This window comes from Panthera pardus, unplaced genomic scaffold (genome assembly GCF_024362965.1).
Source record: "Panthera pardus isolate Hobbes unplaced genomic scaffold, ASM2436296v1 HiC_scaffold_13, whole genome shotgun sequence".
NCBI lineage: Eukaryota > Metazoa > Chordata > Mammalia > Carnivora > Felidae > Panthera > Panthera pardus.
The window spans coordinates 149018728-149041652 of NW_026526688.1; the positions used below are offsets into that span (position 1 = coordinate 149018728).

The following is a 22925-nucleotide window of genomic DNA, read 5'->3' on the forward strand; positions in this document are numbered from 1 at the left end:
GAAATCATGTTTTTTTTTTATCCCTTGACATCCCTAATTTAAGACCATTGCTTATTTAAAAGGCAAAACCATGGAGGCAGTAAAAAAGTGGTGATCCCAGGGATTTAGGGATAGGGATAGATGAATAAGTGGAGAATAGGAGATTTTTAGGGCAGTGAAACTGTTCCGTATGATACTATAAGGGCCGATACATGACATTATACATGTATCAAAACCTATAATATATATAACATAAAGAGTTAACTTTAAGTTATGGAAATTGGTTGGTATTGATTGTAACAACTGTGCCCCACTAGTGTGGGATATTTATGGTGGAAGAAGCTGTGTGTAGGAAACAGGCAGGAATTCTCTATATTTGCTGCTAAATTTTGCTGTGAATGTAAATGGCTCTAAAAACAGTGTATTAAAATTAAAAGAAGAAAAACACAAATACTGCCTATCCCCTGAGATTAAGACACTGTATTCAACAGCTGCTTACTTAACATCGCATTGGTACCTCAAATTTAGCATGCCCAAATATGAACACATTATTTTCCCTCACAGCTGCTCCCCTTTAATTCTTCACTTTAGTAAATGCCACTATTCTCTGCTAAATTGGCTGTAAGAAACCAACAAAGACATATACAAAGAAACAACAAGCCAAGGATTCATTCTCGAACTCTCTCCCTTAATCCCCACCTCCAGCCAATCACCAAATCATAATGATTTTTTTTGTAAGTACTTCTTAAATCTCTCTACTTCTACTCAAAAATTACTATCATATTATAGTTTGGATCTCTATAATCTCTTGCAGGAATTATTGCAACTGTATCTCAGCTCATTTCCCTGTGTTAAATCTTGCTTCATTCCAAACAATTCAATAGTCAATGTTTATGAAAAGGTAAGTCAATGTTTATGAAATGTTTTGCTGTTTAAAAATTATACACTGATCTTTCATTGATCTTAAGTTTGAAGAATACTTAGTATTGCCCATTTGTTGTTTTTTTGTTTTTTTTTTTAATAAACTATCTCCTGATAACCTTCTCAGTCTAATTTCTCTTCTTTGTTAAAACCAAACAGTTCATCATTGTTGAACTTTTGCCAGGTTTTTTGGATGGGCCATTATATCTCTATTTGAAATATTCTCAAAGTATTATAATTTCCCCACTATTATCCATTTCTAAGACTAGGTTATGCTAAATAACATGCAGCTACAAAATCTCAGTGGCCTAAGACAACAATTTATTTTTTTCTTATGTTGAATCCTTATCTATTGAGCTGCAGCTGGTTTATCCATTCTTTAATCAGGAACTCAGGTTGATATATTATCTAGAACACTACCTGTAGCTACTATCTATAGCCCTTTGACATAACAAAGGAAAAGAGAACTCTGTAGTAACCAGATCTGACAATTAAATAGTGGGCCTAGAAGGGATACATACCACTTTACCTCAGTCTCATTGTGCAGAGTACTCCATGGTTCCACTATACTCAGGGGCTAGGAATCTCATCCTTAGCAAATATGTGACATAGCTGATGAACAACATCACTAGTGGTTGTCATGATAATGTTATAAGATACCTATGGTAGTATAATAGTCTAAGAAAATAATGCCCATTAATTGCTGTGTCTATGTTTTCAGCTTAGGGATTAAACATTATAAATAATAAACTAGAAATAATTCCAGGAGATAAAAAGTTAAACAATCAAAAATAAGCACACTTATTTACCTTCGGTAGGGGCTTTGCAGGCTTGCAGTGCAGTCCTCCAACAAATTCAATGTTAGGTAAATAAGGGTAAGGAAATTCAATATCCCAGTAAGTTCGAATCAACCACATTTCAGCTTTCCCCATAATCTCACATAATGTGGCAGGTTTTCCTGAATAAAAATGAAGGATAATGGAAAACAAACTGGTATATTAAATAGGGAATGTTTGACCATCTAATTTTCTAAGAAAAATCTTTAAAGAACCAATATTGGGCCCATGCAAACCATACAAAATCAATTCACCTTTTCCTGAAGGCACATAATAGTGAGATTTTGAATAACCAAGCAAGGACAAGACCAAAAGCCTGCTGCTTTCTCCTGCCAATGGAGTCTGTCTCTTCAGCTAAGCCTGAGCCCTACTTCATGCTCAGAATTGGCAAATACTCTCAGCAAAGGATAAGAAACAAGCAGTGATCCTTGGCTCATTGTAGTAGGGTCTCTGACTCTTCTGGAATTACAATTTATCTCATTCTTGTTGCTCCAAAAGCCTTGTGATTTCTTTAAAAACTGACCTTTGAAATTCATCTGTCTTCTCGTGTTTTCGAGTGTGCTGTAAACACCTAATCACATCCAGCCAGGAATAGAATCTTTTAATACATTTTTGAAAAGTCTTATCTCCTTTGCTATGCAAAATTAAAGTTCCTGTTTCACAAGAGTTTGTCCTCTTTGGTGGCAAAATATTAGCTATTCTGACATATTTAGTTGACTGACAGCAACAAAGGAGTACCTTTCAACTGATGTGGCAACCAATTGAACATTAACAGAATAAAAACTCAAATTAGTGGCTGAATTAAATGATTTTCCTTATTTAGGAGCCAGAGCTTTATTTCTGAATTCTAGTCAATTACTATGGTATAAGGAAACTTACCCAGAGGTTTTGTGTCCTTTTGAAATATATACTCAGTATTGCTGATACGAGGAAATTGTAACTATATAGTTTTCCACCATAAGGCCTTTTAAATATTCTCCTTGATAATTCTAAACATGTTAAAATTTTGATCAGAAAATATGAGGGATTTTGAATTGACCAGGACAATCTATCTGTATAAGCAATCACAAACAAATCTCAGTAATTTATGGGTTTGATTCTGGTAATGGCAATGGTATTGAAAATCCAACTTCATACTCAGTACATACTCCATTTTAGTGACTTCCTGGTGTCAGCCACGGATGTAGCTTCTCTTTGTGTAATGCTTCACTCGCCCCACCTTTTTTATAACAGTTTTGTAATTTATATGCCATACAATACTTCCTTCTAAAATACACAGTTCAGTAGTTTTTAGTATATTCATAAAGTTATGCAGCCATCACCATTATTTAATTTTAGAATATTTTCATTACCCCCTCTAAAAAACCCTGTATCCATTGGCAGTCATTCTGTTTCCCCTTCTTCGCAGCCTCTGACAACCACTACTCTACTTTGTCTGTATTGGTCTGTTCCAGAATAATCTCACTCATTTCATATAAATCAATTACAAATGGTCTTTTGTGCTCCCATTTTTCACTTAGCATAATGTTTTCAAGGTTCATCCATGTTGTAGTCTGTATCAGTTCTTCATTACTTTTTATCGCTTAATAAGATTTCTTTATATGGATATGCTTCATTTTCTTTATCCATTTATCAGTTGATGATCATTTAGGTTGTTTTCATTTTGGGCTACTATGAATAATGCTGCTATGAGCATTCATGTGTATGTTTGTGTGGGCATATGTTTTTATTTATTGTGGATACACAGCTAAGAGTAGAACTGCTGGGTCATAATGGTTGATTCACTTCTTCATAACAAGATAATATCTTTTTGCTGTTGAATCTCCATTCCTGAGATATTAGGACATTAGGATATTTAGGACACTTAATGCTATTTATTGAAATGAAGTCAATATAGTACAAGGGAAGTAAAAATAATTGATTTGGATAAAGAGATTTTTAGAAACCATTGTCTCAAATTTGGAAGTCAAAAGAAACCACAGCATGCCTTTTTGATGTCATACTGAGACACTGTTAAACAATAAATGATGGAAGAATTATTTAATTCTTTAGAAGAATGTGCCTATATTTTACTTTTTTATTACTGATTCCCTATTTACTTTTGAGTCCACATATACTTGGGTTAAATGTTAGCTTGCGTATTTCTGTCTGGTAGAAAATATCATCCCCCAAATTATGATTTTATTGCTCTATATGACATTAAGCAGTTTTGTGCCTAACTTTAGTAGTATTACCCTAACATTACTTTTTCCCCCCAGTTGTTTACAAGTAGCTCCTCAAAATATATTTGAACCACACTTGCATTCTTAACTGGTTTCCTCCTCAATGATTGAAAATATATATATACATATATACATATGTATATATATGTGTGTGTGTATGTATATATATGCATACATATATATATTTATGATTCATTTAATGATTGTATAAGAATTATGGGTTGTATTTTTTTCAAAAATAATTCAAAAAATACTTGGAATACGTTACATAATGAAGATCCTAAATTCTGAATAACCCTAAATAAAAAACTTTATTCTACTAAAGTAATAAAATTTTTAAACTTCTGAGCCAAAGAAATGTTTTCCGTCTACCTATCAAGCCTTCACATTCTTCTTTCTCAAATTACTGATATATTCCCAAAAAGAATATTCTAGGGTGCCAAGAGCTAAGAATCAGAGACAAAGTCATGTTCCATCAATGATGGTTCACTATAAAAGAGGTTCCAAAACTTCATGTTAAGTTTCTGGAACCAGAAATAAACAGACAACTTAGATCCAGCAACAGATCACTCACCGCTTTATTCATGACTCAGAAAATGTCTCCAAGATGAGATGCTGTTACCTTTGCTCAGTTTTGCCTTTTGCTGTTTGGCCCCTGACCATGGGTAAGTGATGGGCATAGCAGTTTCTGTCCACATGTTTTTAGGGCCAAATCTAGAAGAAATAAGCACCTGCTTCCATCCACAGAAGGCCCAGAAAAAGTCACAGTGCTGTGTATTAGATCTTATACTGTCCTGAACTAATCACTGGCATATCTTGGGCAGCATACTTCATCAGCAAAGGCAAATGCTGTTTGATATCGATTATATGCAGAGTCTAGAAAAATCAAACTCATGATAAGAGAGATCCGATTCGTGGTTGCCAGAGGCTGAGTGTAGAGTGGACGAATGGGACGAAGGTTGTCAAAAGATGTCCATTTCCAGTTATAAGATAATAAATACTGGGGAATATAGTGTACAACATAATCATTATAGCTAAGAATACTATTTTGTTTATTTGCAAGTTTCTAAGAGAGTAGATCTTAAAAGTTCTCACCATAAGGAAAACAATTATAAGTATGTGAGGTAATGGGTGCAAACTTATCATGGTAATCATTTCACAGTAATACATCTCTCAAATCATTGCGATGAGTATCTTATAAAATGTTATACCTCAACTGTTATCTCAGTAAAAGTGCAAAAATTCATAACAAGAAAAGAGTTTTGGTTATCACCTATTACTCATGATCTTATTGGAGCAGTCAGTCAATGGAATACGCAGCACACACACATACACACACACACACACACACTCACAAAATCACACAAAAACAAAAAGCAACCCTCCAAAACAAACCAAAAAGTGAGATCAACTTCTGAAAGAAAAAAAATGACTGTCATTACTTACTGACTTTTTTTTAAATTTTTTTTAACGTTTATTTATTTTTGAGACAGAGAGAGACAGAGCATGAATGGGGGAGGGTCAGAGAGATAGAGGGAGACACAGAATCCGAAACAGGCTCCAGGCTCTGAGCTGTCAGCACAGAGCCAGACGCAGGGCTCGAACTCACGGACCATGAGATCATGACCCGAGCCAAAGTCGACCGCTTAACCAACTGAGCCACCCAGGCGCCCCACTTACTGGCTTTTTATGAATTGTCAGTCCAATCTAAATCTAACTTAAATACTAGTAGAGTTGCTAAGGGATTATATTTAGGTTGCTGAATTCAAGAGTGAAATACAAAAGCACCAACGGATCTCCTTTATCTTTATAACTATAAAAAAGAGATATTAATGGTAACTAGACTATAAAAATAATGCTAGAAATAAGTGAGAGTTTTAGCAAAGAATGGTAAAATATTACTGATTGTTATAAAAAAGATCTGAATAAAAATTTGTTTTGAAAAACTTTAGATGTTCAAGAGGTCAGTTTTCCCCTGATTGATCTCTGAATTCAGTGTAAACTTAACTCAGTAAACACATAGAATGCTTCATAAACTTTCCATAAAGTTCATTTGAGAGGAAAGATGCAGAAGGCTATCTACAAACATTTTATAATAAACAAACATAGTAGGAATTTATACTCTTAAGCTCCAGAGATATAACTGAAGAATCTTATGTGGGAGTTTTTTTCCTGACATTATTTTGTTCTGGCATTGAGAAGAATGAATAGAGAGAAACCTAAAAGCAAAGTGAAACTAATATGTATAATGTGAAAATGTCTCGCATCACAAGGAAGTGTGATTCAACGTTAATAGTTGATAAGTTATTTGGCCATGTTAAAATTTACACTTAAGGTATTAATATTCTAAATCTTTAGGGTTACATAGAAAAACTTCATAGGGAGGGTAAGTGATTATTTTGTTATTGTTAAGATGCCAGTAGTAATGCCAGGGACCAAGTTGTTGAGAAGAGAGATTTTGCTTTTAAAATATACTTTAAAGAGAAAGACAAGGATGTAAGATGTCCAAAATATGCAGACTTGTAAACTGGAAGACTAGGCAAGCATAAAATAATAATGAAGATACTTCCTATTCTTATAGCTTTTTTTTTTTTTTATGTTTATTTTTGAGAGAGAGAATGAGCGCACAAGTTGGGAAGGGGCAGAGGCAGAGGGAGACACAGAATCCGAAGCAGGCTGCACACAGAATCCGAAGCAGGCTCCAGGCTCCTAGCTGTCAGGACAGAGCCCAACATGGGGCTCAAACCCACAAACTGCGAGATCGTGACCTGAGCCAAAGTCGGTGCTCCCTCAACTGACTGAGCCACTCAGGCGCCCCTATTTATATAGCTCTTTGTAATGTAAAACAAGACAAGCCATAACAGCAAAAACTTCCTCACCTTTTGGAAAAAAGAATTATTATTATTATTTTTAATGTTTATTTATTAGAGAGGGAGGGGGGAGGGGCAGAGAGAGACAGAGACAGAACCCAAAGCAGGCTCCAGCCTCTGAGCTGTCAGCACAAAGCCCAATGAGGGGCTTGAACCCACAGGCTGTGGTATCATGACCTGAGCTGAAGTTGGGACACCTTAACCAACTGAGCCACCTAGGCGCCCCTGGAAAAAGAATTATAATGAAACTTCCCATTGAACTAATCTATAGTATGGGAATGTAGAATATAAAGAGGTAAAAGGAATTGCTGAAGTAAGAGAGAAAACAGTGTGCTCAGGGTCAAAGCTCACAATTTGACCTCTAATGCAATTTTGAATAGAACAAAAAAAAACAAAACAGTGAGATTTAAAAATCTGGAAACATGGTCTTTTAGGGGAAAAAAAATCACATTTTGCCATTGGGAGAGAACTGCATATGAAACCAATATATATTTATTTATTTTCTAGTTTTGTGCTCATCACATGCTAAACCCTGCAACCAGCAATAAAACCTAAATTGGATGCAAACAGAAAGCCTGAGAAAAAGCAAGTCGATCAGGAAAAAAAAACAAAAACAAAAAAAAAAACCCAAAAAACCAGACTGTATAAAAGCAAAACTAAACAAGAGAGGAATAGTCCAGAATTATGTCAAATTCAGCACACAGTTTTCTAGATATTCCAAAAACATTAGTAGCAGCAACCAGGATTTATGTGTATACATGGAGAATATTCTTCCTGTGATAATTTGTAAAAAATCAATCATCCAAAACCAAAAAAAATTTTTTTTGGTTTTTTTTTTTTTGTTTTTTACTTAAAAAGCTTGGGTCCTCACTTAAAAATATTTTTTTAAGGGACACCTGAGTGGCTCAATCAGTTAAATGTCTGACTTGGTCTCAGATCATGATCTCACAGTTTGTGGGTTCAATCCCTGCATCAAGCTCTGTGCTGACAACTAGCTCAGAGCCTGGAGCCTGTCTTTAGATTCTAACCCTCTCTCTCTGTCCTTCTGCTACTTGCACTCTATCAAAAATAAATAAAACACATACAAAAAAATTTTAAAAATACGTTTTTTAAGATTTTATATTGTCAGGTAAACATTTACATTTTATTTTTTAAGTGTTTATTTTGAGAGAGAAAGCACACAGGTGTGAGTGCATGAGTGGGGGGAGAAGCAAAGAGCGAGGAGAGAGAGAGAGAATCCCAAGCAGGCCTCGGGCTTGATCTCATGATCACAAGATCATGACCTGAGTCACAATCAAGAGTCAGATGTTTAACCAACTCAGCCACCCAGGCACCCTTTTTCTTATGAAGTAAGAATCTTTAATGCATGCAAATATATCTTACCTAAAGCCTTGCTGTAATAGTCATCCCATTCCGGAAATACAAAATATAAAAACATAATATCAGTCACTATGTACAGTAACCAATTCTCTAGTCTCTGTACAAAAGTCATGCGGTCTGTCAGTCCCGATGTGATGCCAGGAACATATGAAGAAGGGATAGGAAGCTGAGCACACAGTCTCTCAATGACATTCCCATAAGAAAATCGAAAAGAGTACATAAATGGAATATTGAGGAGCTCAGCCAACAATTCCCCACAAAAGCTTAAGGGATCAGCTAAACAGATATCAAACTTAGCTGCTTGTAGCCTGCTGAGTAACTCCTTATTTGTGATAGCACTCTCACACATTCTTTTGGCTGTCCTAGAAAACCTGTAGACAAGTTCTGTCAGTTTTCCTTGCATGCTCCACCATGAAAGTTTTGGCACCTCAAAGGAAATATCATAGAGAATACCACTGAACTCTTCCATGAGAGTTTCTTTAGTTACTGGAAGTTGAAGGATCTCCACATTAAAGGGAATCTTGGTATGATCAAACAGATAACTTGGTGAAGGTACCAGGACAGTTACTTCATGCCCACGAAGCTGGAGTTGATCCAGGATAACTTTTAAATTAATCCAGTGACTAAAATCCAAGGGCCACACAAGTATTTTCCCAGTCCTTCCAGAGTCGAAGAAATACAGATGCAGCATGAAAAGAACCCAGAAACCTTTTACAGTCCTCATGATCAACTCTTGCTCTAACTAAACCGAGGCTTAAACCAAGTTCATGAAGTTCACAATCCCACAGATCTCTTTCATGACTTTCTCAATCAATTTATAGTAGGTTGAGCTGAACTTTGGAGTACATAGTTGGTTTTACCAAATGCAGCTGTTTTGTTTTAAAAAAAATCAATACAGTTGGGGCGCCTGGGTGGCTCAGTCGGTTAGGCATCCAACTTTGGCTCAGGTCATGATCTAGTGATTCATGAATTTGAGCCATGCATCAGGATCTGTGCTGACCCCTCAGAGCCTGGAGCCCACTTCAGATTCTGTGTCTCCCTCTCTCTGCCCCTCCTCCACTCGTGTGAGTGCGTGTTCTCTCTCTCCCTCCCCCTCAAAAATAAACAAACATTAAAAAAATGTTTTTAATCAATACAAACAACGAAATGAGTTAGGTAGAAAATAGAATGAGAGTTTTAAAACTTCTTTTAGAGGATATGAAAACAAAAAGGCTTAAACACAAATTGAGAATAAATTCTAAATGATGTTAAAATCCATCACCATGTGAAGCATATTCAATTAAGGCTGGGTATTTTGGTAACTTTTTCTCTGGTATCTTAAGTTCCTTTGAACAGAATGGTCTGTGTAGTATTTTTCTTACGGACAACTCTGCTAGGAATTCTAGAGGAAAGAGGTTATCACCTACTTCCAGAAGCAGAGTATACGTGCCAGAGGCATTAGGGCAGGGAGAAAATTTAAATCCAAATGTTCTCATGCTGAATTCAGTGCCCTTTCTGCCAAATCACATCTATCTTTAAGAGAAAAAATATTTTTTTTCTTTTGCTATTACTTCATATATGAATTCAAGTTCTGATTCTAGATCAGATTCATATTATGTTGAAAAGAAACAGAATAAAGGCAAGTCATGAAGAAGATACCTTAATAATCTTATTCTTCCTTCCATCACACTCAATTCTATTTTCTTTACTTTCTTGTTCTAACAAACTTTTTATAATGTAAAATTCTATTTTCTTTTTTTTGCTTGGATCCCTACACCTGGAAACCACCACCCCATGTAGAAATGGGTCCAATGATATTTAGGACAATAACTTTATCAATAATCCTTTTGCTTAAAAAGTTGATTTTAGGGGCACCTGGGTGGCTCAGTCGGTTGAGTCTGACCTCAGCTCAGGTCATGATTTCACAGCCCATGGATTCGAGCCCCACATGGGACCCTGTGCTGACAGCTCTGAGCCTGAGGCTGCTTTCGATTCTGTGTCTCCCTCTCTCTCTGCCCCTTCCCTACTTGTGCTCTGTCTCTCTTTCTCTCCCTCTCAAAAAAATAAAAAATTTTTTCTTAAAAAAAATTGATTTTATACAAGGAATTAGTAAGAAATATATCATAATAACATTATCATTTCCAATATCATAAGAATATCTGACTAATAAAAAACAGGATTGAGCAATTATTCAATTGATCACCGTATCTATAAGTTCTACTCCCAAGTTATATATTGATCTGTTCTTCTCTGTCAGTTGTTATTATCACTTTAAACCTAGCCATTTTCATATCCAACTTGGATTTACTGCAATAGTTTTCTAACATCCCTACTTTCATTTTTACACTCTCATAACCCGCTTTATACAAAGAAACTTTCCTGACTTTCAAAAAGTTTATTTCAGAGAATGTCAGTCTTGGGTAAAATATGTTAACTCTCTTTTTCGTGTATGTTAAAATCTGTATTCTCTGAAATGGACCCATGAATCCTGACTGATATTCTAATCTTATGTTATTCTACTTTATTCCTCCATCCACATCAGCTTTCTTTGAGCTGTTTGATTATTAGCAATTGTTTTCTGAAGTGATATCAGCAAGAATTATGGACTCCATCAGTAAGCCTGCCTACCAGCTTTTGGGGACATCTCATCTTCACACCTCCCTTCCCCAGCTAGGCCCACAGTTGTCCCCAACACTGCATGTACCTCACTCCTATTACCTTTGATAGCTCAAGGTGCATGACCCCATTGTGGTGAGACTAAGCCTTTGTAGACAGCTTTTGGGCAAGTGAAAAAGGCTGGCCTGAATCTGTGGGATTGGGAGAGTTTACACAAACTTAAACATTTCAGGGCTCTGCCCTAGGGAAAATGAATGGGAAGCTCTCAACACTAGGTCTGTTTTTGTGGGTTAGGATAAGTCATACAATCTGAAGACATCCCCTCAAGAGGGAACAAGAAGTAAGGAGCAGACATCCATAGAAAAGGACTGATAAAGCTAGTGGGACTGACGGGTGAAGGTGTTTTTCTCCCCCAGAGCCAGTCAGCAAACCCTGGAGGGAATGATCACTTCTTTAATGTGAAAACTGACACAAGACTTCAAGGAACAAGAAGAGTCAAGGAAATATGACACCACCAAAGAACACAAAGAAATGCAAATCTGTGAATTGCCTGCAAAAAGTACAAATTAGATTGTTCTAAGGAAGCAGAGTAAGCTTAAGAGAACACAGAAAAATCAATGAAATCAGAAAAACAATATATGTACACAATGGGAGTTTCAATACAGATAGAAATCATAAAAAAATGAGCCAAAGATAAAGTTAGAAAAAAATTAAAGAGGATATTTTGCTTATATGAGGACCAAACAAACAGAAATATTGGGTCTGAAGAATATAATGAATGAAATGAAAAAATGAATACAGATCATCAACAGCATACTCTATGAAGCAGAAGAATCTGGGAACTCAAATACAAGTTATTGAGATATTGGAGGAGCCAAGATGGCAGAACAGCATGGAAGTTTTTTGTGTGTCTCGCGTCCATGAAATACAGCCAGACCAACACTAAACCATCCTATACACCTAAAAATCTAATTGGAGGATTAACACAACAATCTGCACAACCTGAACCACAGAATTCAGCAGGTATGTGGCACGAAGGAGGTGAACTTGGGGGAGAGAGAAGCCAGTGGAGGGCAGGGAGCCACTTTTGCAGGCAGAGAGAGGATGGAGACTTGGGAGGGGGAGGAATACGGGAAAAGTACCCCTCCCCAAAAGCAGCTGGAGAGAAAGTGGAAAATTAGAAACAGCTGCAGGGACTAAACTAAAAAGGGAAAAGGAGAAAGGAGAAAGGAGAGGGTTTAAATTCCATTAAGACTGTAAACAAGGGGAGCGCAAAGTCTGCAACTCCACAGCTCGATACCTGGCGGTGCTCTGGTGAGAAGGGTGAATCGCCAGGAACAGAGTGGGGTCCGGGAGGTTCTCAGGCCACACGGGGAAAATCAGTTCCACTGCTGGAAGGACATTTGGTGGAGACTACTGAAGCCACCGGTCGCAGCAGACCCCAGAAAACAGCCACATTCGCTGGTGCTGGAACAAGGTCGTTAAGGGTGAAGCCTGGTGACAGATATGTGTTGTGATTTTCCATAATCCCTGAAAAGCTGCTGCTACACTATCTCGCAAACTTTTTATGGGGCAGGCAGGCACCTGCCACAGTCTCGGGGCACGGGCAGCAGCAGGGTCCCACAAGTGTTCCTGGGTGCAGCCAGCTTTTGGCCATTGCTCAGTGAGACCCTCCCAGAGGGGCAGAACGGGTCAAAGCCACAGTCCTTCAGAAGTAAGAGACCAGGGTAAAAAGCCGTATTTGATACAAAACTTGGGAGAGAGGTACTGCCTGGGTGGGGCCTGGTCATGAAGAGTGAAAAAGCAGGGAGCAGATGAAAGCTGAAGAGAGAGGACAAGTGCGCAATTGCTGATCGGGGAGAACATAGATATGATACTAGAGACTGGGTAGCTGTGTGACATCATTTTCACCTCTCCTGCGCATGCGCATACACACCTACGAGCACCACAACAATCCACCCCCGTGGACTAGCAGTGCCATCTAGTGGAGAACGGAGCCGTTACAATGAGCCCCGCCCAACGGGGCCAACCTCGTTCTTCAAGAACACAAGTCTCACCACCTACTTAGTTTATGGACTATAAAGCGCTACATACATAGTCTGACTTCTATGGGAAAACGAAGTAATTTCACTCCTATTTCAATCTGTAGGTCCATCTATTCAATTTTCTTTCTTTTTTTCTCTTTACACTATTTTTCTTTTTCTTGAATACAGAAAGAGAAAAATTCATTTTTATTTTCAATTTTTAATATTTTTAATTTCGTTACTATATTTTTTACTTTTGTGTAAATTTTTTCAAACTCTCTTACTTCCATCATTTTATTTTAGTCTTCTTCAGTGTATTCACCTTTTCAAATTTTCAAACGATTTCTTTTTTTTTTCTTTTTTGTTTCTATTCTTTTTCTTGAATGCAGAAAGAGAAATTCATTTCTACGTTCAATTTCTATTAAAAATATTTTCCTTTAATTTTTTTACTATATTTTTTGATTTTATGTAAATTTTTTCAAATTCTATTTTACTTCCATTATTTTATTTTAATCAACTACAGTGCATTTATTCACTTTTTCAAATTTTCAATCATTTCTTTTTCATTTTCCTTTTTCTTGAATACAGAAAGAAAAAATTCATTTTTATTTTTAGTTTTTATTAAAAATATTTTTAATTTTTTTCTACTATATTCTTCACTTTTGTGTAAATTTTTTCAAATTCTATTTTACTCCCATCATCTCATTTTAGTCTACTTCAGTGTATTCACTCTTTCAAAATCTCAAATGATTTCCTTTCCCCCCCCCCCTTTTTTCTCTGTCTAATCACTATCAACACCCAGAACAAAACACACCTAGGATCTAGCACCATTTATTAGATTTTCTGTGTGTGTGTTTATTTTTTAGCTTTCATATTTTTTAATTTTCATTTTTTCATTTTAATTTTTCTACCTCATTAATTCCTATTCTCCCTTCAAAATGACAAAACGAAGGAAGTCACCCCAAAAGAAAGTGCAGGAAGAAACAACAGCCAGGGATTTAACCAACACAGATACAAGCAAGATGTCTGAACCAGAATTTAGAATTGTGATAATAAGAATACTAGCTAGAGTCAAAAATAAATTAGAATCCCTTTCTACAGAGATAAAAGAAGTAAAAAATAGCCAGAATGAAATTAAAAATGCTGTAACTGAGCTGCAATCATGGACGATGCAGCAGCAGAAAGGATGGATGAGGCAGAACAGAGAATCAGCAATATAGGACAAACTTATAGAGAATAATGAAGCAGAAAAAAAGGGGACGATTAAGACAAAAGAGCACGATTTAAGAATTAGAGAAATCAGTGACTCATTAAAAAGGAACAACATCAGAATCATCAGGGTCCCAAAGGAGGAAGAGGAGAAATAGGGGTAGAAGGGTTATGTGAACAAATCATAGTGGAAAACTTTCCTAACCTGGGGAAAGACACAGACATCAAAATCCAGGAAACACAGAGGACCCCCATCAGATTCAACAAAAACCAACCATCAACAAGGCATATTATAGTCAATTAAACAAAATACTCAGGCAAGGAGAGAATCATGAAAGCAGCAAGGGAAAAAAAAAAGTCCCTAAACAAGGGAAGACAAATCAGATTTACAGCAGACCTATCCACAGAAACTTGGCAGGCCAGAAAGGAGTGGCAGGATATATTCAATGTGCTGAATCAGAAAAGTATGTACTCAAGAATTCTTTATCCAGCAAGGCTGTCATTCAAAATAGGAGAGATAAAAAGTTTCCCAAACAAAAATTAAAGGAGTTTGTGACCACTAAACCAGCCCTGCAAGAAATTTTAAGGGAGACTCTCTAAAGGGAGAAAAGATGAAAATATATAGAAAATACATACATACATACATAAATACCAAAAGCAACAAAGATTAGAAAGGACCAGAGAACACCACCAGAAACTCCAACTCTACATGCATCATAATGGCAATAAGTTCATATCTTTCAGTACTCACTCTAAACATCAATGGACTAAATGCTCAACCAAAAGACATAGGGTAATAAAACAGTAAGAAAACAAGATCCATCTATATGCTGTTTACAAGAGACCCACCTTAGACCTAAAGACACCTTCACATTGAAAATAAGGAGATGGAGAACCATCTATCATGCTAATGGTCAACAAAAGAAAGCCGAAGTTAGCCATACTTCTATCAGACAATCTAGACTTTAAAATAAAGACGGTATCAAGAGATGCAGAAGGGCATTATATCATAATCAAGGGCTCTATAACTAAGAAGACCTAACAACTGTAAACATTTATGCACCAAATGTGAGAGCACCCAAAGATATACATCAATTAATCACAAACATAAAGAAACTCATCAGTAGTAATACCCTAATAGTAGGAGACTTCAACACCCCACTCACAGCAATGGACAGATCATCTAATCAAAAAGTCAACAAGGAAACAATGACTTTGAATGACACACTGGACCAGATGGACTTAACAGATATATTCAGAATATTTCATCCTAAAGCAGCATAATATACATTCTTCTCCAGTGCACATGGAACGTTCTCCAGAATAGACCATGTACTAGGACATAAATCAGCCCTCAGCAAGCACAAAAAGATCGAGATCATACCATGCATATTTTCAGACCACAACACCCTAAAACTTGAAATCAACAACAAGAAAAAATTTGGAAAGGTAACAAACACTTGGAGACTAAAGAACATCCTTCTAAAGTATGAATGGGCCAACCAAGAAATTAAAGAGGAAATTAAAAAGTATATGGAAGCCAATGAAAACACCACAACCCAAAACCTCTGGGATGCAGTACAGGCGGTCATAAGAGAAAAGTATACAGCAATTCAGGCCTTCCTAAAGAAGGAAGAAAGATCTCAGATACACAACCTAACCTTACGCCTTAAGGAGCTGCAAAAAGAACAACAAATAAAACCCAAAACCAGCAGAACACATGAAATAATAAAGATTACAGCAGAAATTAATGCTATCAAAACCAAAAAAATAGCAGAAACGATCAATGAAACGAGAAGCTGGTTCTTTGAATTAACAAAATTGGTAAACCACTAGCCAGTTTGATCACAAAGAAAAAGGAAAGGACCCAAATAAATAAAATCAAGAATGAAAAAGGAGAGATCACAACCAACACAGCAGAAATACAAACAATAAGAGAATATTATGAGCAATTATATGTCAATACAATGGGCAATCTGGAAGAAATGGACAAATTCCTAGAAACATATACACTACCAAAACTGAAACAGGAAGAAATAGAAAATTTGAACAGACCCGTAACCAATAAGGAAACTGAATTAGTAATCAAAAATCTGCCAAAAAACAAGAGTCCAGGGCCAGATGGGTTTCCATGGGAATTCTACCAAACATTTAAGGAAGAGTTAACACCTATTCTCTTGAAGCTGTTCTAAAAAATAGAAATGGAAGGAAAAATTCCAAACTCTTGCTATAAGGCCAGCATTACCTTGATTCCAAAAGGAGACAGAAACCCCCACTAAAAAGAACTAGAGATCAATTTCCCTGATGAACATGGATGCAAAAATCCTCAACAAGTTATTAGCCAACCGGATCCAACAATACATTAAAAAAATTATTCACCACGACCAAGTGGGATTTATACCTGGGATGCAGGGCTAGTTCAATATCCACAAAACAATTAACGTGATTCATCACATCAATAGAAGAAAGGACGAGAACCATATGACCCTCTCAATAGATGCAGAGAAAGCATTTGACAAAATACAGCATCCTTTCTTGATAAAAACCCTCAAGAAAGTAGGGACAGAAGGAGCGTACCTCGAGATCATAAAAGCCATATATGAACGACCCAACACTAATATCATCCTCAATGGGGAAAAACTGAGAGCTTTCCCCCTAAGGTTAGGAACAAGACAGTGATGTCCACTCTTGCCACTGTTATTCAACATGGTGTTGGAAGTCTTAGCCTCTGCAATCAGACAACACAAAGAAATAAAAGGCATCCAAATCGCCCAGGAGGAGGTCAACCTTTCACTCTTCGCAGATGATATGATACTCTATATGGAAAACCCAAAAGATGCCACCAAAAAACTGCTAGAATTGATTCATGAATTCAGCAACGTTGCAGGATATAAAATCAATGCACAGAAATCAGTTGCATTCCTATTCACGAACCATGAAGCAACAGAAAGAGAAATCCAGGAATCAATCCCATTTACAGTTGCACCAAAACCCATAAAATACCTAGGAATAAATCTAACCAAAGGGGTGAAAAATCTATACACTGAAAACTATAGAAAGCTTATGAAAGAAATTGAAGACACACACAAAAAAAGGAAAAAGATTCCATGCTCCTAGATAGGAAGAACAAACATTGTTAAAATGTCGATACTACCCAAAGCAATCTACATATTCAACGCAATCCCTATGAAAGTAACACCAGAATTCTTCACAGAGCTAGAACAAATAATCCTAAAATTTCTATGGAACCAGAAAAGACCCTGAATAGCCAAAGCAAGCTTGAAAAAGAAAACCAAAGCAGGAGGCATCACAATCCCAGACTTCAAGCTATACTACAAAGCTGTATTCATCAAGAGAGTATGGTACTGGCACAAAAACAGACACTCAGACCAATGAAACAGAATACAGAACCCAGAAATGGACCCACAAATGTATGGCCAACTAATCTTTGACAAAGAAGGAAAGAATATCCAATGGAATAAAGACAGTCTCTTCAGCAAGTGGTGCTGGGAAAACTGGACAGCGACATGCAGAAGAATAAACCTGGACCACTTTCTTACACCATACACAAAAATAAACTCAAAATGGGTGAAAGACCTCAATGTAAGACAGGAAGCCATCAAAATCCTCCAGGAGAAAGCAGGCAAAAACCTCTTTGACCTTGGCCGCAGCAACTTCTTCCTCAACACGTCTCCGGAGGCAAGGGAAACAAAAGCAAAAATGAACTACTGGGACCTCATCAAAATAAAAAGCTTCTGCACAGCAAAGGAAACAATCAGCAAAACTAAAAGGCAACTGACAGAATGGGAGAAGATATTTGCAAATGACATATCAGATAAAGGGTTAGTATCCAAAATCTCTAAAGAACTTATCAACCTCAACACCCAAAAAACAAATAATCCAGTGAAGAAATGGGCAAAAGACATGAATAGCACTTCTCCAAAGAAGACATCCAGATGGCCAACTGACACATGAAAAATGCTCAACATCACTCATCAGTGAAATACAAACCAAAATCACGATGAGATACCACCTCATACCTGTCAGAATGGCTAACATTAACATCTCAGGCAACAACAGATGTGGTGAGGATGCTGAGAAAGAGGATCTCTTTTGCACTGCTGGTGGGAAGGCAAAGTGGCATAGCCACTCTGGAAAACAGTATTGGGGTTTCTCAAAAAATTATAGAACTGGGGCGCCTGGGTGGCTCAGTCGGTTAAGCGTCCGACTTCAGCTCAGGTCACGATCTCGCAGTCCGCGAGTTCGAGCCCCGTGTCGGGCTCTGGGCTGATGGCTCAGAGCCTGGAGCTTGCTTCCGATTCTGTGTCTCCCTCTCTCTCTGCCCCTCCCCCGTTCATGCTGTGTCTCTCTCTGTCTCAAAAATAAATAAAACGTTAAAAAAAAAAATTAAAAAAAAAAAAATTATAGAACTATCCTATGACCCAGCAATCGCACTACTAGTTATTTATCCAAGGGATACAGGGGTGCTATTTCGAAGGGGCATATGCACCCCAATGTTCACAGCAGCACTATCAACAATAGCCAAAGTATGCAAAGAGCCCAAATGTCCATCGATGGATGAATGGATAAAGAAGAGTTGGTATATATATATACACATATATATATATATACACACACATATATATATACACACATATATACATATACACATATATACACATATACACATATATACATATATACACACATATATACATATATATATATACACATATATACGTATATATATACACATACAATGGAGTATTACTCGGCTCAAAATGAATAAAATCTTGCCATTTGCAACTGCATGGATGGACCGGGAGAGTATTATGCTAAGTGAAATTAGTCAGAGAAAGACAAAAATCATATGACTTCACTCATATGAGGACTTTAAGAAACGAAACAGATGAACATAAGGGAGGGGAAAAAAATGATATAAAAACAGGGAGGGGGACAAAACAGAAAAGACTCATAAATATGGAGAACAAACAGAGGGTTACTGGAGGGGTTGCGGGAGGGGGGATGGGCTAAATGGCTAAGGGGCACTAAGGAATCTACTCTGAAATCACTGTTGCACTATATGCTAATTTGGATGTAAATTTTAAAAAATAAAATTAGGGGCGCCTGGGTGGCTTAGTGGGTTAAGCGTCCGACTTCGGCTCAGGTCACCATCTCGCGGTCCGTGAGTTGGAGCCCCGCGTCAGGCTCTGTGCTGACAGCTCAGAAGATGGAGCCTGTTTCGGATTCTGTGTCTCCCTCTATCTCTCTGACCCTCCCCCATTCATGCTCTGTCTCTCTCTGTCTCAAAAATAAATAAATGTTAAAAAAAAATTTTTTTTTAATAAAATTAAAAAATATAAAAATACGGTTTTTTGTTGCAAAGTAACTACTATAATTGAGAAATAGTGTGTGAAAAGATTTCCCCCCACTCTAGTAGACATAATTTCAAGGCCCCCTCTATAATGCCTCATTCATGGTATAATACCCAACATTTTTTTCTCAGGCCTTTTTGCTCTTATGGAAATGACAGGTACTTTAAAACATACTGGAGGTTAGAGTTTGCTTACAGATTGTTGAGAAACTACATGAATACGAACTATCTCATTAAAAATTCAGATTATGTATAGAACACCGTATCTTAAGTGTTTTCTGTTTCAAGTAGAAGTACTTTCTCTTAGATTTTTTTTACTTCATAATACTTGTCATTGTCTTTCAGGTGGAAATGAGGTATAGTCAGCATTGTTGCAAATGCACCTACATTCCTGTATATATTATGCATTTGTGCATAATTAACCTCATTATAAACTAAAAGCCACATAAATAATGCAAACTGTCCCTGTGATAACTGTGCATATCACAATGTATCTAAGTGCTGGATGTAAATGTGGATAAAAGCATCAGTGAAACTGAAAATATTTTAATGTTTTCTGCTCTGCAACAACAATTTTCAAAGCTTTAATCACTTAGAAATTAAATACCAGAAAGGTATTTAATAATACCAGGCTTCCTTGGAGCCTTCTCTGGTAAGAAGATAAGCTAGTATTTTATAGACCAATTTGGATGCCTTTAACATAATCTCTAAAAGATCCAGTTTTATAAATCTAGAATAATGGTTAAATAGAAGGCTTTACCAACAGTTTTGTTCAAATAAAAATAAAAGTGCGAACAGTCAAAATCTAAATTAACTGTAATTATTTTCTCCTAAGTGTTGTAACCCTTGTGGGAAACAGCATTTCTGGCAGTATTCCCAAAGGACTTGAATATAAAGCAAACCTAAAGCACAAGCAAAATTGCTTTTATTTACATTGTCCTTGAGTTAAGCACCTATTCTTTATATTTGCATACATATTAATAATTTGTGTTAAGGGAATTAAATTACTTTAAGTGTAATTTTATTCCACTGTATTTTAGCTTGATAAGTAATTTTTATAAGTTGACTACAGTGGCTTAAAAACATGGAATTTAAGTAAAATCTACGCTGAAAATAATACCTGTAAACCACACCAAAAATAACAGAAAATGGGTTAGGTAGTATATTTGTAGTATACAAGGTAAAGTTTTAACAATATATTCATCATACAGTGTATAATGTTATTACCAAAAATCACTTTAATAATAAAATAATTTTATGTCATTGTTATAATTGCATTCAGAAATTAAAAATGTTTTTAATTGTGTAATTTTTAAACATGTGTTTTGACTATATTAAAATGTAATAAATAGTTTTATTCTAAAAAAAATTGATCTTTGCAATTCTTAGACCATATAATCAGATACATAAACCTATGTCCAATTATACATGATCAAAGAATCCTCTATTCACTTTAATTTTGCAGTTTCACATAAAGCAATATATATACATAGAGTTAGGAAAAGACGTGAACATAAAGATACATTGAACAGAATCACAAAAATCCCATTATACATTGCAAAAACTACAATACTATCCATGTGGTTGTTTCTTCAAGATCAATCCTAACAGCTTCCAAATGTCTATGTTGTCCAAAAAGATTTAAACACAAAAACTCCAAGCGGTTACACAGAATGACAGGATTGATGTAACTTTTTCATCTTTATAATCTCTGTGTTAATACTGTTTATTTCAAATATACAGCTTACAGTCAGAATTTTGTAAGCAACATAGAGGTCAAAGACAAAAATCAAGTGATTATGAAGTTAATCTTGAAAATAACACAGGGAAGATGGGTCCATCTACATCAGGAACTGTGTAGGAGTTTTAATTTCCATATAGAATGCAGTATCTATTAAAGGATAAGTAATACAAATAAGTAATACAAATATTAAAATTTCTTATATTTTTAAAAGTATCTTTAGAATTTTTAAGTACATTTTTAAAAATATATGTTCTTAAAATCCAATAATATTCACAAAAATTACCAGATAATAATAAAAGTCACTCCAGGGACCTCTACTGGTGAAGCTTGACATTTATCCAGTTAGCAAAGAAGAAATGTTTACAGGGTCCAGATTCAAGATCACAAAGCTGAATCTGAAGCTGAGACACAATAAACTGAAAACTGGCACGGCAGATATTTCAAATTTCTCATTTTTTAGCATCCCAAAGATTCTGTACCTTTGGGTACTGCACCATGATACAACTCAGATGAATAATTTTAAAGTGAAGTCTGTGAAATGGGGGTTATATGAAGCCCTGACAAAGATAAGCATGAAGGAGGCCCACTGAATCTTCAGCCCCATTATCTCCAGAAGTATAATCCAAGTGGACATATGAGCAGGCTAGATTCTTTGTATCAGTAGTAGTAGCCCAGTCATAGTTAGAGGGAGTCATTCTGTTAGGCCATGTGTAAACCTTCATCTCTGCACCCATCACCAATCTGTTGAAAGAGCCATCAGACCAGCTCTAGAGTAACCAGTTATTTGGTGCTTCTCCTATGGTGGATATTTATTTTACCAATGCAAAACATATGGAAATGCAGTTTATTGGGTTTAATTGGCCATCTTTTTGTATGTTTTTTGTCTCTTCAGGTTTATTGTTGTTTGCACGTACTGCACACATTGTCTACTGTGGTGTTTTTTCTACTGACTCTTCTTTGGTGAAGACAAGTTGCAAAGGGTAAACTTAATCTAAAAAATATAGAATTCTGGGGTCATGGATGACAGGGCCCAGAGTGGCAAAAAAACAAAGATTGATTATACGATCAAAAATAAGATCACATAAACTAGCAACAATTAGAAATACTAAGTCAGAGATGAACTTTGGAGCTATGACTGATCAATCATAATGAGGACATGCAGGTTTTGAGAGTCAGAATGGAATGAAATAAAAACTGGGGCAAGGGGACACCTGGGTCGCTCAGTTAATTTACTGTCTGACTCTGTTTTGGCTCAGGTCACAATCCCAGGGTTGTGTGATCAAGCACCACATCAGGGAGCTCCACGCACTGAGTGTGGAGCCTGCTTAAGATTCTCATTCATTCTCTCTCTCTCCCCCACTTGTGCACTCAATCTCTCTCTTTCTTAAAAAAAAAAAAAAAAAAAAAAAAAAAATGAGGGGCGCCTGGGTGGCTCAGTTGGTTAAGTGGCCGACTTCAGCTCGGGTCATGATCTAACGGTCCGTGAGTTCGAGCCCCACGTCGGGCTCTGGGCTGATGGCTCAGAGCCTGGAGCCTGCTTCTGATTCTGTGTCTCCCTCTCTCTGACCCTCCCCAGTTCATGCTCTGTCTCTGTCTCAAAAATAAATAAACGTTAAAAAAATTTTTTTTTTTTTAAATAAAAAATAAAAAATAAAAAAATGAGGGCGGCTCGGTCTACTGAGTGTCGGACTTTGGCTCAGGTCATGATCTCATGGCTGAGTTCGAGCCCCACATCAGGCTCGCTGCTGTCAGTGCAGAGCCCACTTCAGAT

General features: G+C 36.5%; 1 protein-coding gene across 2 annotated transcripts in view; it reads right to left on the reverse strand.

Moving 5' to 3' along the window:
- LOC109278196 (UDP-glucuronosyltransferase 2A2-like) overlaps positions 1-22925 on the reverse strand; it is a 48658-nt gene that overhangs the window by 18290 nt on the left and 7443 nt on the right. The window contains exons 1-2 of one of the 2 annotated variants that reach the window (XM_019468299.2): positions 8212-9011; positions 1710-1858 (exon numbers count right to left, since the gene is read on the reverse strand). In XM_019468299.2, the coding sequence (XP_019323844.2) occupies positions 1710-1858; positions 8212-8932 (870 nt within the window). In that variant the 5' untranslated portion in view covers positions 8933-9011. Of the gene's footprint in view, positions 1-1709; positions 1859-8211; positions 9012-22925 lie in introns of those variants that run through there. The other variant, XM_019468321.2, reaches the window with a different exon arrangement.